The 13692-nt window shown below is 42.7% G+C and overlaps 3 protein-coding genes across 4 annotated transcripts in view; 1 reads left to right on the top strand and 2 right to left on the bottom strand.

Annotated features, from left to right (window-relative positions):
- Positions 1 to 1164, top strand: part of LOC107732521 (transcription factor 20-like) — a 25301-nt gene extending 24137 nt beyond the window's left edge. For both annotated transcript variants that reach the window (XM_016543883.1, XM_016543882.1), the window contains exon 5: positions 168 to 1164. In XM_016543883.1, the coding sequence (XP_016399369.1) occupies positions 168 to 257 (90 nt within the window). In that variant the 3' untranslated portion in view covers positions 258 to 1164. The remainder of the gene's footprint in view (positions 1 to 167) is intronic.
- Positions 1165 to 5167: 4003 nt separating this feature from the next.
- Positions 5168 to 6950, bottom strand: LOC107732522 (peripheral myelin protein 22-like). The gene is made up of 3 exons (XM_016543884.1): positions 6821 to 6950; positions 6228 to 6368; positions 5168 to 6122 (listed from the first exon to the last, which is right to left on the bottom strand). Exons 1-3 carry the CDS (start codon positions 6912 to 6914, stop codon positions 5962 to 5964), a joined length of 396 nt encoding a protein of 131 aa, XP_016399370.1. The 5' UTR covers positions 6915 to 6950; the 3' UTR covers positions 5168 to 5961.
- A 4441-nt stretch (positions 6951 to 11391) lies between these two features.
- On the bottom strand, positions 11392 to 13692 carry LOC107732520 (tetraspanin-2-like; the record flags this gene model as incomplete). The annotated part of the gene is made up of 5 exons (XM_016543881.1): positions 13603 to 13692; positions 13422 to 13500; positions 12336 to 12438; positions 11710 to 11807; positions 11392 to 11487 (listed from the first exon to the last, which is right to left on the bottom strand). Coding segments are annotated over exons 2-5 (372 nt in total), but the record flags the coding sequence as incomplete, so codon positions are not given.

Here is a 13692-nt window from a genome sequence, read left to right as displayed (position 1 = left end):
CCCCCCCCCCCCTTTCTTGTCCAGTAAATGCATCTTGGCTCAAGAATGTTTAGATGTTTATACTAGAAAGCAAGACGAAACAGCAAAGTCGTCGCTGTGGTGTGTGTATATGTGTTCTGTGCGGTGCTGGACGTGATGGGTTTGGTGTGTGTTCTGTGTGTGCACAGGCCTGGAGCGGTGTGTCTGGAGCGAGGACGAGCACGCTTTCGGAGATCAGCGAGTGCGCACATCTGTCTGCAGACTCCCTCGCTCGCTAGCCAAACCCTGGGCTTCGCTCTGTGCCGAGGATGGACATTCTCTGGAGAACACTAGTGGAGGCCGTGTGTTTACACCAGTTATATGTAGTATTTTATCATAACTCGTATTATCGTTCTTTTTAAACCTCGCTATTGTTTTAATCCGTACTTTACCCTGAGAGTTCTGAGCGTTTTTCCATGCCAGGAGCAGCCGCTGTGACATCACCCGGTTGCCGCGGAGATGCTGTTGTCATGGCGACGCACACACACACACACACACACACATATATATATATATATATATTGCCTTCGAAGGTGTGCCTGTGTGTGCTCCTTCGATAAGTGTTCTTATTTCCCTCCTCCGAGGGTTTTGTGCTGTGGATGAGGGAAAGCACATGCATCATCTGCGTTGGATTTACCGTGAAGCGCTCAAACGGAGACAGACATTCCGGCAGCGTTTCGAGGAGAAGGCAGCCACGAGCGCAGAACTCCTGAAGGACCAGAGAAACTCATAAAAGAATCGCCATATGAAAACATGTCGGTATGCTTCTGACTCTTGAATACAGTTGTACAGTGGAGAAGCGCTGGTCATTTTCATTGCTGTGTGTGTCTGTCTCTGGCTGTTCAACTCTAGAAATCCTTCTAAAAGACTTGGGAAGCTGAGCTCGTCAGATAAAGTCGGGGATGTTGCACACATGCATGGAGCTCTGTTCTAATGTCCGAGTTTAAGATGTGATCGTCTGGCTGATCGCTCTCCATTGGCAGACATTCAGAAGTAGCCGTGTGTTCTCAGTGAAAACCGTGAGAAGATGGTATTTTAATGCTTTTTAGAGAACTCTCTTCTGCTCGCCAAGCCTGCATCTATACGGTCCGAAACACAGCAAAAGCTGTACTATTGTGAGATAAAAGATTTCTCTGTTCTTCTGAATTTTCTATTCATCAGAGAAACCTGAAACAAGGGTTAGGGTTAGGGTTACTATTACCCTATCCCTAATAGTAAAAATATTTCACAATATTACTGGGTTTGCTGTATTTCTGATCAAATAAATGCAGCAGCAGAGACTTCTTTAAAAACATAAGAAATCTAACCCTTTTTCAAAATGATTCAAAAGTGCCGCTCTCGGACAAATTGCAATGCTATTGTAGTCAATAAAACAAAACGCATTTGAATTGTTACATGACGATGTGTAGAAAATCCCTGTTTATTTTCACATGTCTGTCGATCTGAGGTGGTGTCTGTTCAGAAACAATAAACCAAACAATATTGTAAACATTACTCTTCCATCAATGATCAAAGCTAGTGTGTCGATTTAATTAATGATGAATCTTTCATATCATAGTTAATGAAGCCCAAGCGCCACCTACAGGCCTGTTACGTGACGTGCATGCTGGTGAAATGGTGAGGTGGAAGGACTTTATTATATTACCACTTTTGATAATTATGCAGCATTATGAAAATGTCTTTATTTATTTGATCAAAAATACAGGCAAGACGGGAGACTGTTGCGCTGCTTCATATTGTTTTGGAACCTGTGATACTTTTCTTCAGGATTCTTTGATGAATAAAAAGCTAAAGAGCAGCATTTATTCAAAATAGAGATGTTTTCTAACAGTATCAGTCTTTACTATCACTTTTTATCCATTTAACACATCCTTGCTGAATAAAAGTATTAATTTCTTTAAAAAACTTACTGACCCCAAACTTTTGAACAGTAGTGTATATTGTAATTTCCATTTTGAAGAAACACTTGTTTTGAACTTTTTATTCATCAAAGAATCCTGAAAAAGTATCACACAGTAGCACAGCAATCATAATTCAGCATATTAGAATGATTTCTGAAGATCATGTGACAAATCCAGCTGTGCTTCACAGAAATACATTATTTTTTAAAGTATATTAAAGCAGAAAACATTTTAAATTGCAATAATATTTCACAAGATTCGTTTTTTCTGTATTTTTATCAGATAGATGCAGCCTTGATGACCATAAGAAGCTTCTTTAAAACCCCAGCGATCCCAGACTTTTGAATGGCAGTGTGTGTGAGGGTTTGGAGTAGATTTCTGTGTAGCATGGGTCGCTCTGAATAACACACTCCGCTTTAAATACGGTATTGTCTTCCAGCTGCAGTGTGTGTTAGGAATGATTGAAGATGAGCGTGTGAGTGCATAGGGAGCTTGTGTCACTGAGCTGGAGCAGATAGACAGATTAGAGCGCAGGTTAATCCTGACTGTGTGTGTGTGTGTTAGAGAGAGTGTGTGTGTGTGTGTGTGAGTGTGTGTGAGTGAGTGTGTGAGTGTGTGTGTGTGTGTGTGTGTGAGTGTGAGTGTGTGTGAGTGTGTGTGTGTGAGCGAGAGTGTGTGATTCTGGGAGACCGGCGACGACCGCTTCATCTTCCACGCCGGCCTCTGGACCACCTGCGAGGAGAACGTCTTCACCGACTCCTGGGGTGAGGGGTCAGGGGTCACAGGAGCTCGGCTACACCTCAGACCTCTTCTGCTTCACCTCATGTTTGTGCGGCTCATTTTACTTCTGTACTGAGATTTGCATTGGGAACAGCATCTTCTGTGTGACTGAGTTGGGGCATTATGAAACACTTAACTTGAAGAACACTTAACGCATTGAAACTGTGTTTTAAAAATACCAAACTCAGCGAACAGATTATTAATAAAGTGTACTATATACAGACAGAGTAGATGAGTCCAGAATAAGAACACAACGCGTTTTCCTAATGGGAGGAAAACACTTAACGTGGCTTAATGCATTAAAAAAGTGCTTTGTGTTCGTATTTTGGGCTGCTTGTCTGTACATAGAATGATTTATTAATAATATTTACTGAGTTTGGTATTTTCAAAAACATTAAACATTAAATGCGTTGCATTCTTATTCTGAACTCCTCTGCTTGTCTGTACATAGTATACTTCATTAATAATGTGTGTGCTGAGTTTGGTATTTTTAAAACACCGTTTCAAAGCGTGTTTTAGAATGTCCCACTGAGAGATTTGGCTGACACTTCGATGATTTATTTACAGTAAAATTCAGAAAGAAGATTGTAATTTTGTGAGACCGTAAAGGCTCAGGCAGGTCTTAGGTTTTGCTCGTGGTTTTCTTCAGCGTTCACGCCGCTCAGTGCTAGAGCGCGTTTGACGTCGAGTCGTAGTTTCTCTGCAGACGAGATTCATTATGATGACGGATGTGTTTGTGTGAGAGATTCTCTAAGAGGAGTATTATTTCAGCTGTTTTCGTGAATATGACAAAAATCAATAGAGGGAGAAATCTGAGAGCATATGAAATATTCTGTGTGCAGTGTTGGGGAGTAACTAGTTACATGTAACGGAATTAATTACACAATTAATGTAACTTTAGTCCGTTACAGTTACTGAGAAAAGATGTGTAATTAAATTACAGTTACTTATGAAAGTGTTAACGATTACACAGGGGGTTACAGCTGAATATTTTCACACGCATGCAGATTTGATTGATTTCTTTCCCAAATCGCATTAATTGCTATGAAATATGAGACACCAGTGTTTCAGGAGTTTAGGACACACGTTTATTCGATAACAGTTTGTGTGTATGCTTTACTGTTTAAGATCAACTGTATTTCCAAGCCGTTGTTAGATGCCAGTGTTTGCTGTCAAAGCTATGCAAAGTTAGCTATTAAGCTATGATTTTTGTTATAATCTTGATGAAGGTGATGAACAGTAATGAGTGTTGAGTACTACTGTAAGGTTAACCCTGCCTGCTTTACATGTTTCCAAATGATTAACAGTTGAAAACATTAGAAAAGTGTAATCAGTTACATTACTTTAATAAAGTAACTGAAATAGTTACACTACTTATTACATTTTAAATAGGGTTATAACTTGTAATCTGTAACCTATTACATTACCAAAGGAACCTTCTCAACACTGACTGTGATGTACAGGACACTTTAGGTCTTCAACAACTTTAAACCTCGTTCTGAGACTGAAAGGTTGTAGATTTTGCTGTGTTTCTGTGTGACTGGTCAGATGTGATTAGTTACTGTACAGATGGATCATCAGCTTGAGTTCATGACGCTCCACTCGTTGTTCTCTACTGTAGACGGCGGTTTGTCGGGGAATATTCTGTTGCGTTTGAGCATCGTCTCATGAACACAGTCTCAGAGCAGCGGAGGAACTCCTCTTTTCCAGAGAAACCTCTGCTTTAATGTTGGTGTCTGTCTGTTTCAGAGGAGAGGTGTCGCAGTTTCATGGCTCTCACACCTGCATCAGAAAAAGGCAATGACACGCACTGAGTCTCTGTTGAAGCGCTTGTGTGTGTGTGTGTGTGTGTGTGTGTGTGCGTGCATCTCAACACACGTGTGTGCGTGTGCATCTCAACACGTGTGTGTGTCAAGTCAAGTCAAGTCAAGTCAATGATTTTAAGATAAAAAATAGACAATAAAGAATTAACTTGACGGAACTCAAACTCAAAACACACGGCAGCAACAAACAGGAAGTGACGTGTGCGTGTGCATCTCAACACGTGTGTGTGTGTGTGTGTGTGCATCTCAACACGTGTGTGTGTGTGCAGGGATCGTGTGGCTCTCTGATGGGGGATGGAGCTGCTGTATATCGCTCTGTTGAGCAAAATCTCCTTTTACCCATACAATGTATTGTTGGCTATTGCTACAAATATACCCCAGCGACTTAACACTGCTTTTGTGCTCCAGGGACACATTTTATATCATTTAAGTGCTAGAAGATGCTAAATAACTTAATTTGGTTCTCACGAACATTGAATTGAGTTCTCTTTTGCATCTTCTTGCGCTTGAACGGACAAACTCATACAAAATGATGTCAAATTACCTCTTTAAACTTTTATCACTTGTTCTACATTTTCAGTCTTCAGTTTAAATTGTAAAAGTTAATAAAACATGCTAAAATCATGATTCGTTTTTATACATGTATTGAGTTGTGGAATAGATTTTTAATTCAGAAACACATTATATTGTCATAGAAAGCTGTTTGAACAGCAGTTTCGTTAGCAGATTGAAGGAATAGTGAGACGTCGCACGCAGTATTGGACTGATCATAATCAGTCTGTTTTACTTTCAAATACAATCAAAATGTTCAACATATATGTCTTTTATTTATTTAAAAAAACTTTTGTCTTTCAGAATGTCTTAAATTATGACCAGACTTGATCACGAAAACAAAGGATCATTGCCAACTCAGTGCACGTTGTTGCTTAAGATGTATCTTATGTATTGTGAAGTGATTTAATTTTAAAAAAGCAACATCATAATAATCAAATTAATATTTCATGTTGTGATGGTAATGATATTTTGCAGTGACCTACATTTAAATGGATTAATTGGCAAAAACCGACCTTGGGTGGATCAGATGGTTAGTACAGGACACGTGATAAACATGTTAACACAGAAACAAACAGTCAGGTAGTGTATTGAAGAATCACCCGTAACAGTGCTAAATGGGGCTTGTCGTGTCACACGACCGTAAAACAGCCCGCAATTAAACTATAGTGAAAACATGACATTTACAACAAAACCACGACATACTGTATTTAGACACGGAACCTCACTAGGATTACATTCAGCTATATAATGGATATGTTGATCTACAGATGCCTTGAGACACTCGAGGCCAACCTGAGCAGTTCTGAGATCAGAGGATCATCATCGACAGCATCTGACGAGTGTTTAAACATCTGCTGGTGTGTGTGTGTGTGTGTGTGTGTTCTTCACGCCGTCTTCTTGCGCAGGATGAAGTAGGTGATGCAGGAGATGAAGGTGAGACAGACGGAGATCCAGGCCAGGATGAAGGAGGCTCCGTACCAGCCCTGTTCCTTGTCTTTATGGAAGATGTCCGTGTAGATGGAGGCCGCGATCATGATGCACAACCCTGAGGAGCACAAACAGTGTGTGCGTGTGTGTGCGTGTGTGTGCGTGTGTGTGCGTGTGTGTGAGTGTGTGTGTGTGTGTGTGAGAGAGTGTGTGTTACACGTACAGGCCAGCAGCTGGAAGGCTCCGGTGAACAGAAAGCGCTTTCCTTTAGGTAGTGTGTAGAGCTGAGCGACGAACACGAACAGGCCGAGGATGCAGAAGATGCACGCGAGCACAGAGCTGGCCTGGACCGCCTGCAGATACTCTGAAACATGACACGACAGACCAACACGTGAGTGTCTGATGAGCTGGTTAAACCAAAAATGAAAATTAGCCTGTGATTTACTCACCCTCGAAGCATCCTAGCTGTAAATGACTTTCTTCTTTCAGTTGTATTAAAAATTATCCTGGCTCTTCCAATCATTACCATTGCGTTCCGGAGGAAAGTCATATACAGCTAGAATGCCTCGAGGGTGAGTAAAACACAGGCTAATTTTCATTTTTGGGTGAACTAACCCTTTAAGAACCACTTCAAATAAATGCATAAAAATAGCATGTAAAATGACGGTACAAAAACAGTAAATGTCAGTTTGCTGCTGTGAGTGAAAGAAACATTAAAGAAAACCTGTTGATGCCAAATGTGAGAAGTAGTGCTTATTACCAAGCTCTTTGTGGATTAGAATGAGATTTCAGACCTGTGAGATTCACAGAACTGACCTTTAGGATAGTGAACAGGAATCTCAGTGTAGTTCCAGGTTCCACCATTCAGCAACCAGCGAGCCCAAATATCAGTGGACATCGTGTTGCTCATCCACCAGGCCTACACACACACACACACACACACACACGTATATCAGCATGAATGAGAAACATGGACTGTCTATGGTGTCATATTCTTCTATAGCAAACTGTAGCTGGAGCAAACTCTTTCTGTCATATTACTAATCGCTATCGGTCACAGATAATTATATTACATTATAGGTTACACTTTAGTATAGGGACCAATCCTCACTATTAACTAGTTGCTTGTTAGCATGCTTATTATTAACATATTGGCTGATTATTAGTACTTATCCACCTTATTCTTCGACGACGAAGTAAGCCTATGTGCGAGACTTCCAGTTCATTAGCCGATGTGGGAGATACTAATATAGTACATTATATATAATAAACGTATAATTTACAATAAACGTGACATTTTAGCATGTTAAACCATAATGTGAGTGTGTGTGTGTGTGTGTGTGTGTGTGTGGGCGTGTGAGAGTGTGTGAGTGAGAGTGTGTGTGTCTGTGTGTGTGTGTGGGAGTGAGTGAGTGAGTGAGTGAGTGTGTGTGTGAGTGTGTGTGTGTGTGTGTGTGAGTGAGTGAGTGAGTGTGTGTGTGAGTGTGTGTGTGTGTGTGTGTGAGTGAGTGAGTGAGTGTGTGTGTGAGTGTGTGTGTGTGTGTGTGTGAGTGAGTGAGTGAGTGTGTGTGTGAGTGAGTGAGTGTGTGTGTGTGAGTGAGTGAGTGAGTGTGTGTGTGTGTGCAGCAGCTATGAATGAGCAGATCCAGTGTTTTCTCAGCTCAATGGGTTGAAACTTGTCTCAGCATTGCACAGAAATGCCACTCCCTGAAGCAAGCGTCCCTCCTCTCGCTGTCTGTCCCTCTCAGCCCCCTTCAGACACACTCAGTCCTCCATGTTTCTCAGGATTTGTCACATTTACACAGAAGAACAACAGCTGAGCGTCTCTCTGACCGAACGCCATCATCTCACCGCCTGACACACACTCTCAAACCCAACACACACTCACACAGACCCTCTCAAGACTAAGACGAGACCCCAGACGAGTGGAGAGACGTGTGAGGAGTCTCAGATCTTACCTGCGGAGTAACAGAAGACCGGTCACTGAATGAGAGCAGCTTCACACTTCCAGATTTGATGTGTGTGTGACTGAAGATCTTTACACTGAGCTATCAGTGCAGCCGCTCTCCACTGGCTCCGCCCCCAGACCCGCCCCTCACTCTCATTCCTGCAGTGTCTCGCTCTTGTCTGTAAAAGGGTGTGGCGTTTGGGAAGGTCCTGACAAGCCCTTTTCCCTCCGGCTCTGTGAAACTCTGTGAAAGATAGCTTTACCGTTCGTTGGCTCACACACACACACACACACACACACTCACTCTTCCCTCCAAACTCTGCTTCTGTGTATGTGTGTGATTCATGGGTAAACACTCTGTGAATACAGACGCTCCACACCCTCTGACAGACCATCGCTCAAATCACACACACACACACACACACTCAAACACACACAGTTTCTATCAGGTTAATGATATTTAACTGTAGATGTAACATCAAACACATCTGCTGGCTGATTTCTTATCCTCTTTAACCAGTGAGCAGCAGTCAGATGAGAAAGCGTTTCACAATAGAAGTGAGGACATTTGGTCCAAAGCAAGTACACACACTCACAGACTCACAGAGAGCTGGAGCCTCATTGGCTGGATCTCAATCAGTTCCAGCTGAAGAACGTGAGACCAGCGAAAGGCTGCCATGATTCATGACGTCACTGGAATGACACATGCAACTGTTTAGCTGCTTTTCTGAGAAAATGATCGAGACGAAGTGAGTTCACCACTGGGGTCCAAAACATAAGCTTACTTCGAAGGGAAAGCAAGTTGATATTTCTGACCCCACTGGCAGATATTTGCTCCTCATTTCTCTTTTATTCTCAAGACTATTATGCTAGCGTCCGCGAGGACTGAATTGTCCTCAGACTGTCCTGATGTCCGCGCGAGCCGCGCTTCATTACGTCTAGACCTTCATTGGTGGACATTATTCTGACGAGAGTCTCTCGATGCCGAAGTTCAGTTTGGTTCAGATAAACAGCTGTAAAAGAGCTTCAGATTTGTCTGAAAGTTAAAGCTGCTGGATAAGTTTTTAGACATTTGGATCCCAAAAAACAGCAAACACTTCAGCGAACGCATCACATAATGACAAATACGTGCTTGGTTTATTCCTGCTGTTTGCAGTCTTTGCTGTGGGTTTTTGTGAAATGTGTTGTTGTGAGTTTAGTGTTGGACTCTCAGTGAGGAAACAAACACAAACACACCCTGTGTGACACACACACACCCTAATGAGAAGAAGAAGAGAGAAGCTAGAAATGTTGTTCAACCAGAATTCACCTGCAGGACAGTTACAGCCTCACCTGAACACACACACACACAGTAACGTCTTTGTGCAAGAACAACAGTCTTACAACAACTGTGTGTTTAATCCATCGTGATCTTTATTCCAGTGTTACACACACACACACACAGAAGGTGGATGTGTGTGTGTGTGTGTGTTTTGAACTTTCTTTATGCACCAAGAGCTTGTAACACTCTAAAGAGAAAGGAACAATTGAAATCGCATCATATGAACACATTTAACAACAATTTTATACAAGTTCAGTAAAGCAATAAGTGACTTACATTTTAAACACAATATTGCTTGTTTTTGCTCTATTTTGCTAACGAATATAGTTCTAAACAAAGATCACAGCACTGTTTTGCGTCTCTGAGCAAAGGACGGTGTTTACTTATTGAATGAATCAGCTTTTTGAACGAATCGGTTGAATAAATGATTCTCTGATTCACTCATTAACACAGTCAAATGCTTTGTTTCTGAATGAATCAGTCGTTTGAATGAATCGGTTGAATCTCTGACTCACTCATTAACAGGCACTTGCTGTCACCTACTGGCGGTTTTAATTTCACATTTCAACAATTTTTTTATGTTTTAAAATCATTTCAAATAACAGTATTCAGCGTTTATGTTAAAAACAAAACATTATATATTCATCTATGAGTGCAGGTTAAATGCATCCATGTCCCCTCTGAAATAGGCCTATATTAAACTGTGTAAATACATCTAAATGCTATTTCAGATGCAGATTCCAGAAATGTTTTCTTATGTTGGAATGAAAGACACTAAGTACCGGATGAAGTGCTTCTTATACTTAGCCAAAAATACAAAATGGAGGAAAGAGTTAAAACTGAACACAATCTTGCTACTCAAGCTGTGTATGTCTGAAAAACCCCATTATAATACAGAAGTCATGCAGCAACTATAGGACTTAGAACTGGAACATTATGTACATGTGTAACAGTACTCTCTCTCTCTCTCTCAAACTTTTGGCTTCAGAGTTTGAAAGAAAACAACTGCTGTTGCTAGGCAACCCAGCATGCCGTGAGTCACCAGCGCCGCACCCTCCACACAAACACAGAGGAACGCGCCGCTGCGTCACTTCCTGCTGCGACTTTTCTGTTGTTATTAAGTTGGCTTGAGAAAGTTTATTATTAGTGGTGCTTGCCAAAGGCAAGGCATCACTATTGTCATCTTGCATACTTATTCTTCTTCTTCTGGACAAAACTTCGGCGCACTACTCCTCCCGCACCGTTTGTCGTAGACCCATGAATGAGGTGTCAAATCACATTTTTGGTCATATATATATTTAACAAGACACTTTTTGAAATGCTTATTCAGTCACAGCGTCGCATGGATTCACGTGTCGATCACAGATGATTAGCAGACCACCCCTGACCTCTGATAAAACACACTGTACCGTGACGGCTTTGGGGAAGAGTCTTTAATGTCGCCGTAAAAAACAAACATGAAACATGCAGATTTTAAGCGTACAGCAAGACAGTGAAATATTCAGGACGAGATGGTAACACACAGTGTGCTAGAGCGTAACAGAGTCGTGCAGAATTCAGAACTGAAGAAATGAGTACGATCCACAACATTAATGCGGTAAAACCAAGAGTCTAAACGGCTCGTGTGCGGCGTTTGAACGTGTTTATGAGTGATCCATGCTGACAGATGAACCGACGGAAGTGTTCATCCCTCCATCAAACGGATGACACACAGACAGAGAGAGGATTATATCATCTGGGCGACTGACGGCGGGGAGGTGAGGAGCACGTATGCAGGAGGAGACGCGTGAGACACGGAGACATGTCTTCGGAGCACACAGCTGCACGCCAGCGCCAGCGTCTGAGGATAAACACACGCAGACGGTCAGAACACACGTCTGTGACCGTGTGTGTCTGTGACCGTGTGTGTCTGTGACCGTGTCTGTGACTGTGTGTGTCTGTGACCGTGTCTGTAACTGTGTGTGTGTGTCTGTCTCTGTGTGTGTGTGTGTCTGTCCCTGTGTGTGTGTGTGTGTGTCTGTGACCGTGTCTGTGAGTGTCTGTGACTGTGTCTGTGAGTGTCTGTGTCTGTGTCTGTGAATGATCAACTTAGTAATCAGTTACTACCCAGCTCTGTGTGTGTGTGTGTGTGTGTTTTACCCTGTCACTCCACATGAAGGCCATCACACCGGCTGCGATTTCAATGATGATCAGAACGGTCAGCAGGCCAGAAAACTGAACCCCAGAAAAACAGAAATGTTTATTCAGCACATAAACACTCTATTCCAAGTCTCAGATATGCACGAGGGAAAGAGCCATGACTTGTCCAGCTTAACAAGTGAGAGTTTTGTCCTTCTGTACTCTGAAACAAAGCTGTTACACAGCTTCAGGATTCAGTGTGAACACGTGTAACTCTCTGAGTGAGTGTGAGGTGTTTGCAGTGATGATGATGCTCACCACGCCGAGAGCTGTTTTGCTGTTGTTGCAGGCGCCGCAGTCACCGATGATGGCCACCAGCAGCATCAGGACCCCCGTGACCACCAGCACCATCACTCCTGCGGACACACAGAGTCACGGCTAGATATCACGCATCTCAACATGAAGCGACGGCTCGAGTGTGGCGGCAGTCCTCCACAGAGCATGTACGCGAGCTCATGACAGCGGAAACCGATCTTGTGAAATGTGCGATCACTCTTGAGAAACTTACAGATGAAGTGCGGAAGGACAAATACCCAAACTTTTTCAGACTCACGCTGCCTGCAGGACGTTTCCTATCAGATGTCAAATAGACGTCTATTAGATGTCTTTAAGACGTTTATGGTTTCCCAGATAGCACACGTACATCTGCAAGACGTCTGTTAAAGATCTCTCGATCTGGAAAGCATCTGCTGAGTGCAAACATCTGGCAGACGTCTGTTTTACATACATTCTAAAGACATCTTAAAGGCATCTGATAGGACACGTCCTGTAGACGTATAGCAGATGAGCAAACACTCTAAAAATACGTCTTGCAGATGTGATGCAGATAGACGTCTCTGAGATGTACGTGAAACTCCACAGAGAGACACAGCAGCAGAACACACCGATGTTGAACTGTGTGGTGTGCAGATCGATGTCGAAGAAGCCTCGGGTCTCTGCGCCGAAACGGAGCCACATTCCCAGAGCCACCAGACCGAGCCCCACCAGCTGAAAAACATCCAGCACAGCTCTCAGAAACACCAGCACACTGAACACTGGAATAACTGCTGTGCCTTTACTGAAACACCAGCAGCCGTGCATTCACACTGGAATAAAACACTGGAAAGTTGGCACGATAGTCACAGATTCGACTTTTACGGATCAATACCTCGAGCAAAACGTTTTTACTACACAGCTGACGCCTCTTTTCTTTCGTAGTGATGTAGAAAACGAGCTACACGCGAGTTTTGCTGAAAACAAGCTTTCCTCCGCTCTGAACAAAATACATTGATCTCAACGCGCTGAGAGACAAGTCCGAAGGGACCGTCTGCAAAGTGCGACAAAAGTTACTAATAAACACTCGATAACTACACAGTAACACGCTGTAGTGTCACCAAACTCAGTTCACACATCGCTGCTCTCCTGCTGGTTACACTACAACAGCTATTGTGAAAATAATCGCTTTTGCATATTTTTAAATATTTAATAACGTTAAACGTTGTATTTTCTCCACATTCAGTCCACACATCACTGCTTGGTGAAAGTACAGTGCGTTACAGTGAAGTTATTAACGGATTTGTCCAAGAACAGTGAATTTATTGAATATAAAAAATAAAAAAAATCATCCGAAAGCAATTATTCACGATAGCTGTTGTAGTGTAACCAGCAGGAGAGCAGCGATGTGTGAACGGAGTTTGGTGACACTACAGCGTGTTACTGTGTAGTTATCGAGTGTTTATTAGTAACTTTTGTCGCACTTTGCAGACGGTCCCTTCGGACTTTCTCTCTTGTTTTGTACATCACTACAAAGGAAAAAAGGCGTCAGCTGTGTAGTAAAAACGTTTTGCTCGAGGTATTGACCCGTAAAAGTCGAATCTGAAAATCTTGCCGACTTTACTGCGCGGAAACAGAAAGTAGCGCTTTATTTCCGTGTGCAGATGCGTTCATGGCATCCATAGCAGGCTTCCACCAGTAAAGCCAGGCATACTCACAGCGAACATAATGTTGAAGAGGATCAGGAAACACTTGCACATCTGTGCGCACCCGTCCATCGCGAGCCGAGCCATTTCACTGCACAAGAGCCCAGTCAATAATAACCACACAAGCGATACCAGCTTTAACAAGACAACGACGATGCTCTTGTGATGTTTAAACCACTTCTGACTGACTTACCGTTGTTTGCGGAATAAATGAGCGTAGTGCCTTGCGCAGCAACAAAGAGATCAGACGCGCGCTGCTGCTGCGCTCAAATGCGCTGCTCCT

This window comes from Sinocyclocheilus rhinocerous, unplaced genomic scaffold (assembly GCF_001515625.1).
Source record: "Sinocyclocheilus rhinocerous isolate Xijiao unplaced genomic scaffold, SAMN03320098_v1.1 scaffold3506, whole genome shotgun sequence".
NCBI classification, from domain to species: domain Eukaryota; kingdom Metazoa; phylum Chordata; class Actinopteri; order Cypriniformes; family Cyprinidae; genus Sinocyclocheilus; species Sinocyclocheilus rhinocerous.
Note: the sequence above shows the minus strand (reverse complement) of the source record. Positions and strands in the feature narration are given on the sequence as shown.

Coding starts and splice junctions, on each gene's coding strand:
- LOC107732522 (XM_016543884.1), bottom strand. CDS start 6,914: ATGAGCAACACGATGTCCACTGATATTTGGGCTCGCTGGTTGCTGAAT. Junction 6,369..6,820: donor TCCTGTTCACTATCCTAAAG/GTCAGTTCTGTG, acceptor GTCATGTTTCAG/AGTATCTGCAGGCGGTCCAG. Junction 6,123..6,227: donor AGCCTTCCAGCTGCTGGCCT/GTACGTGTAACA, acceptor TGTGCTCCTCAG/GGTTGTGCATCATGATCGCG.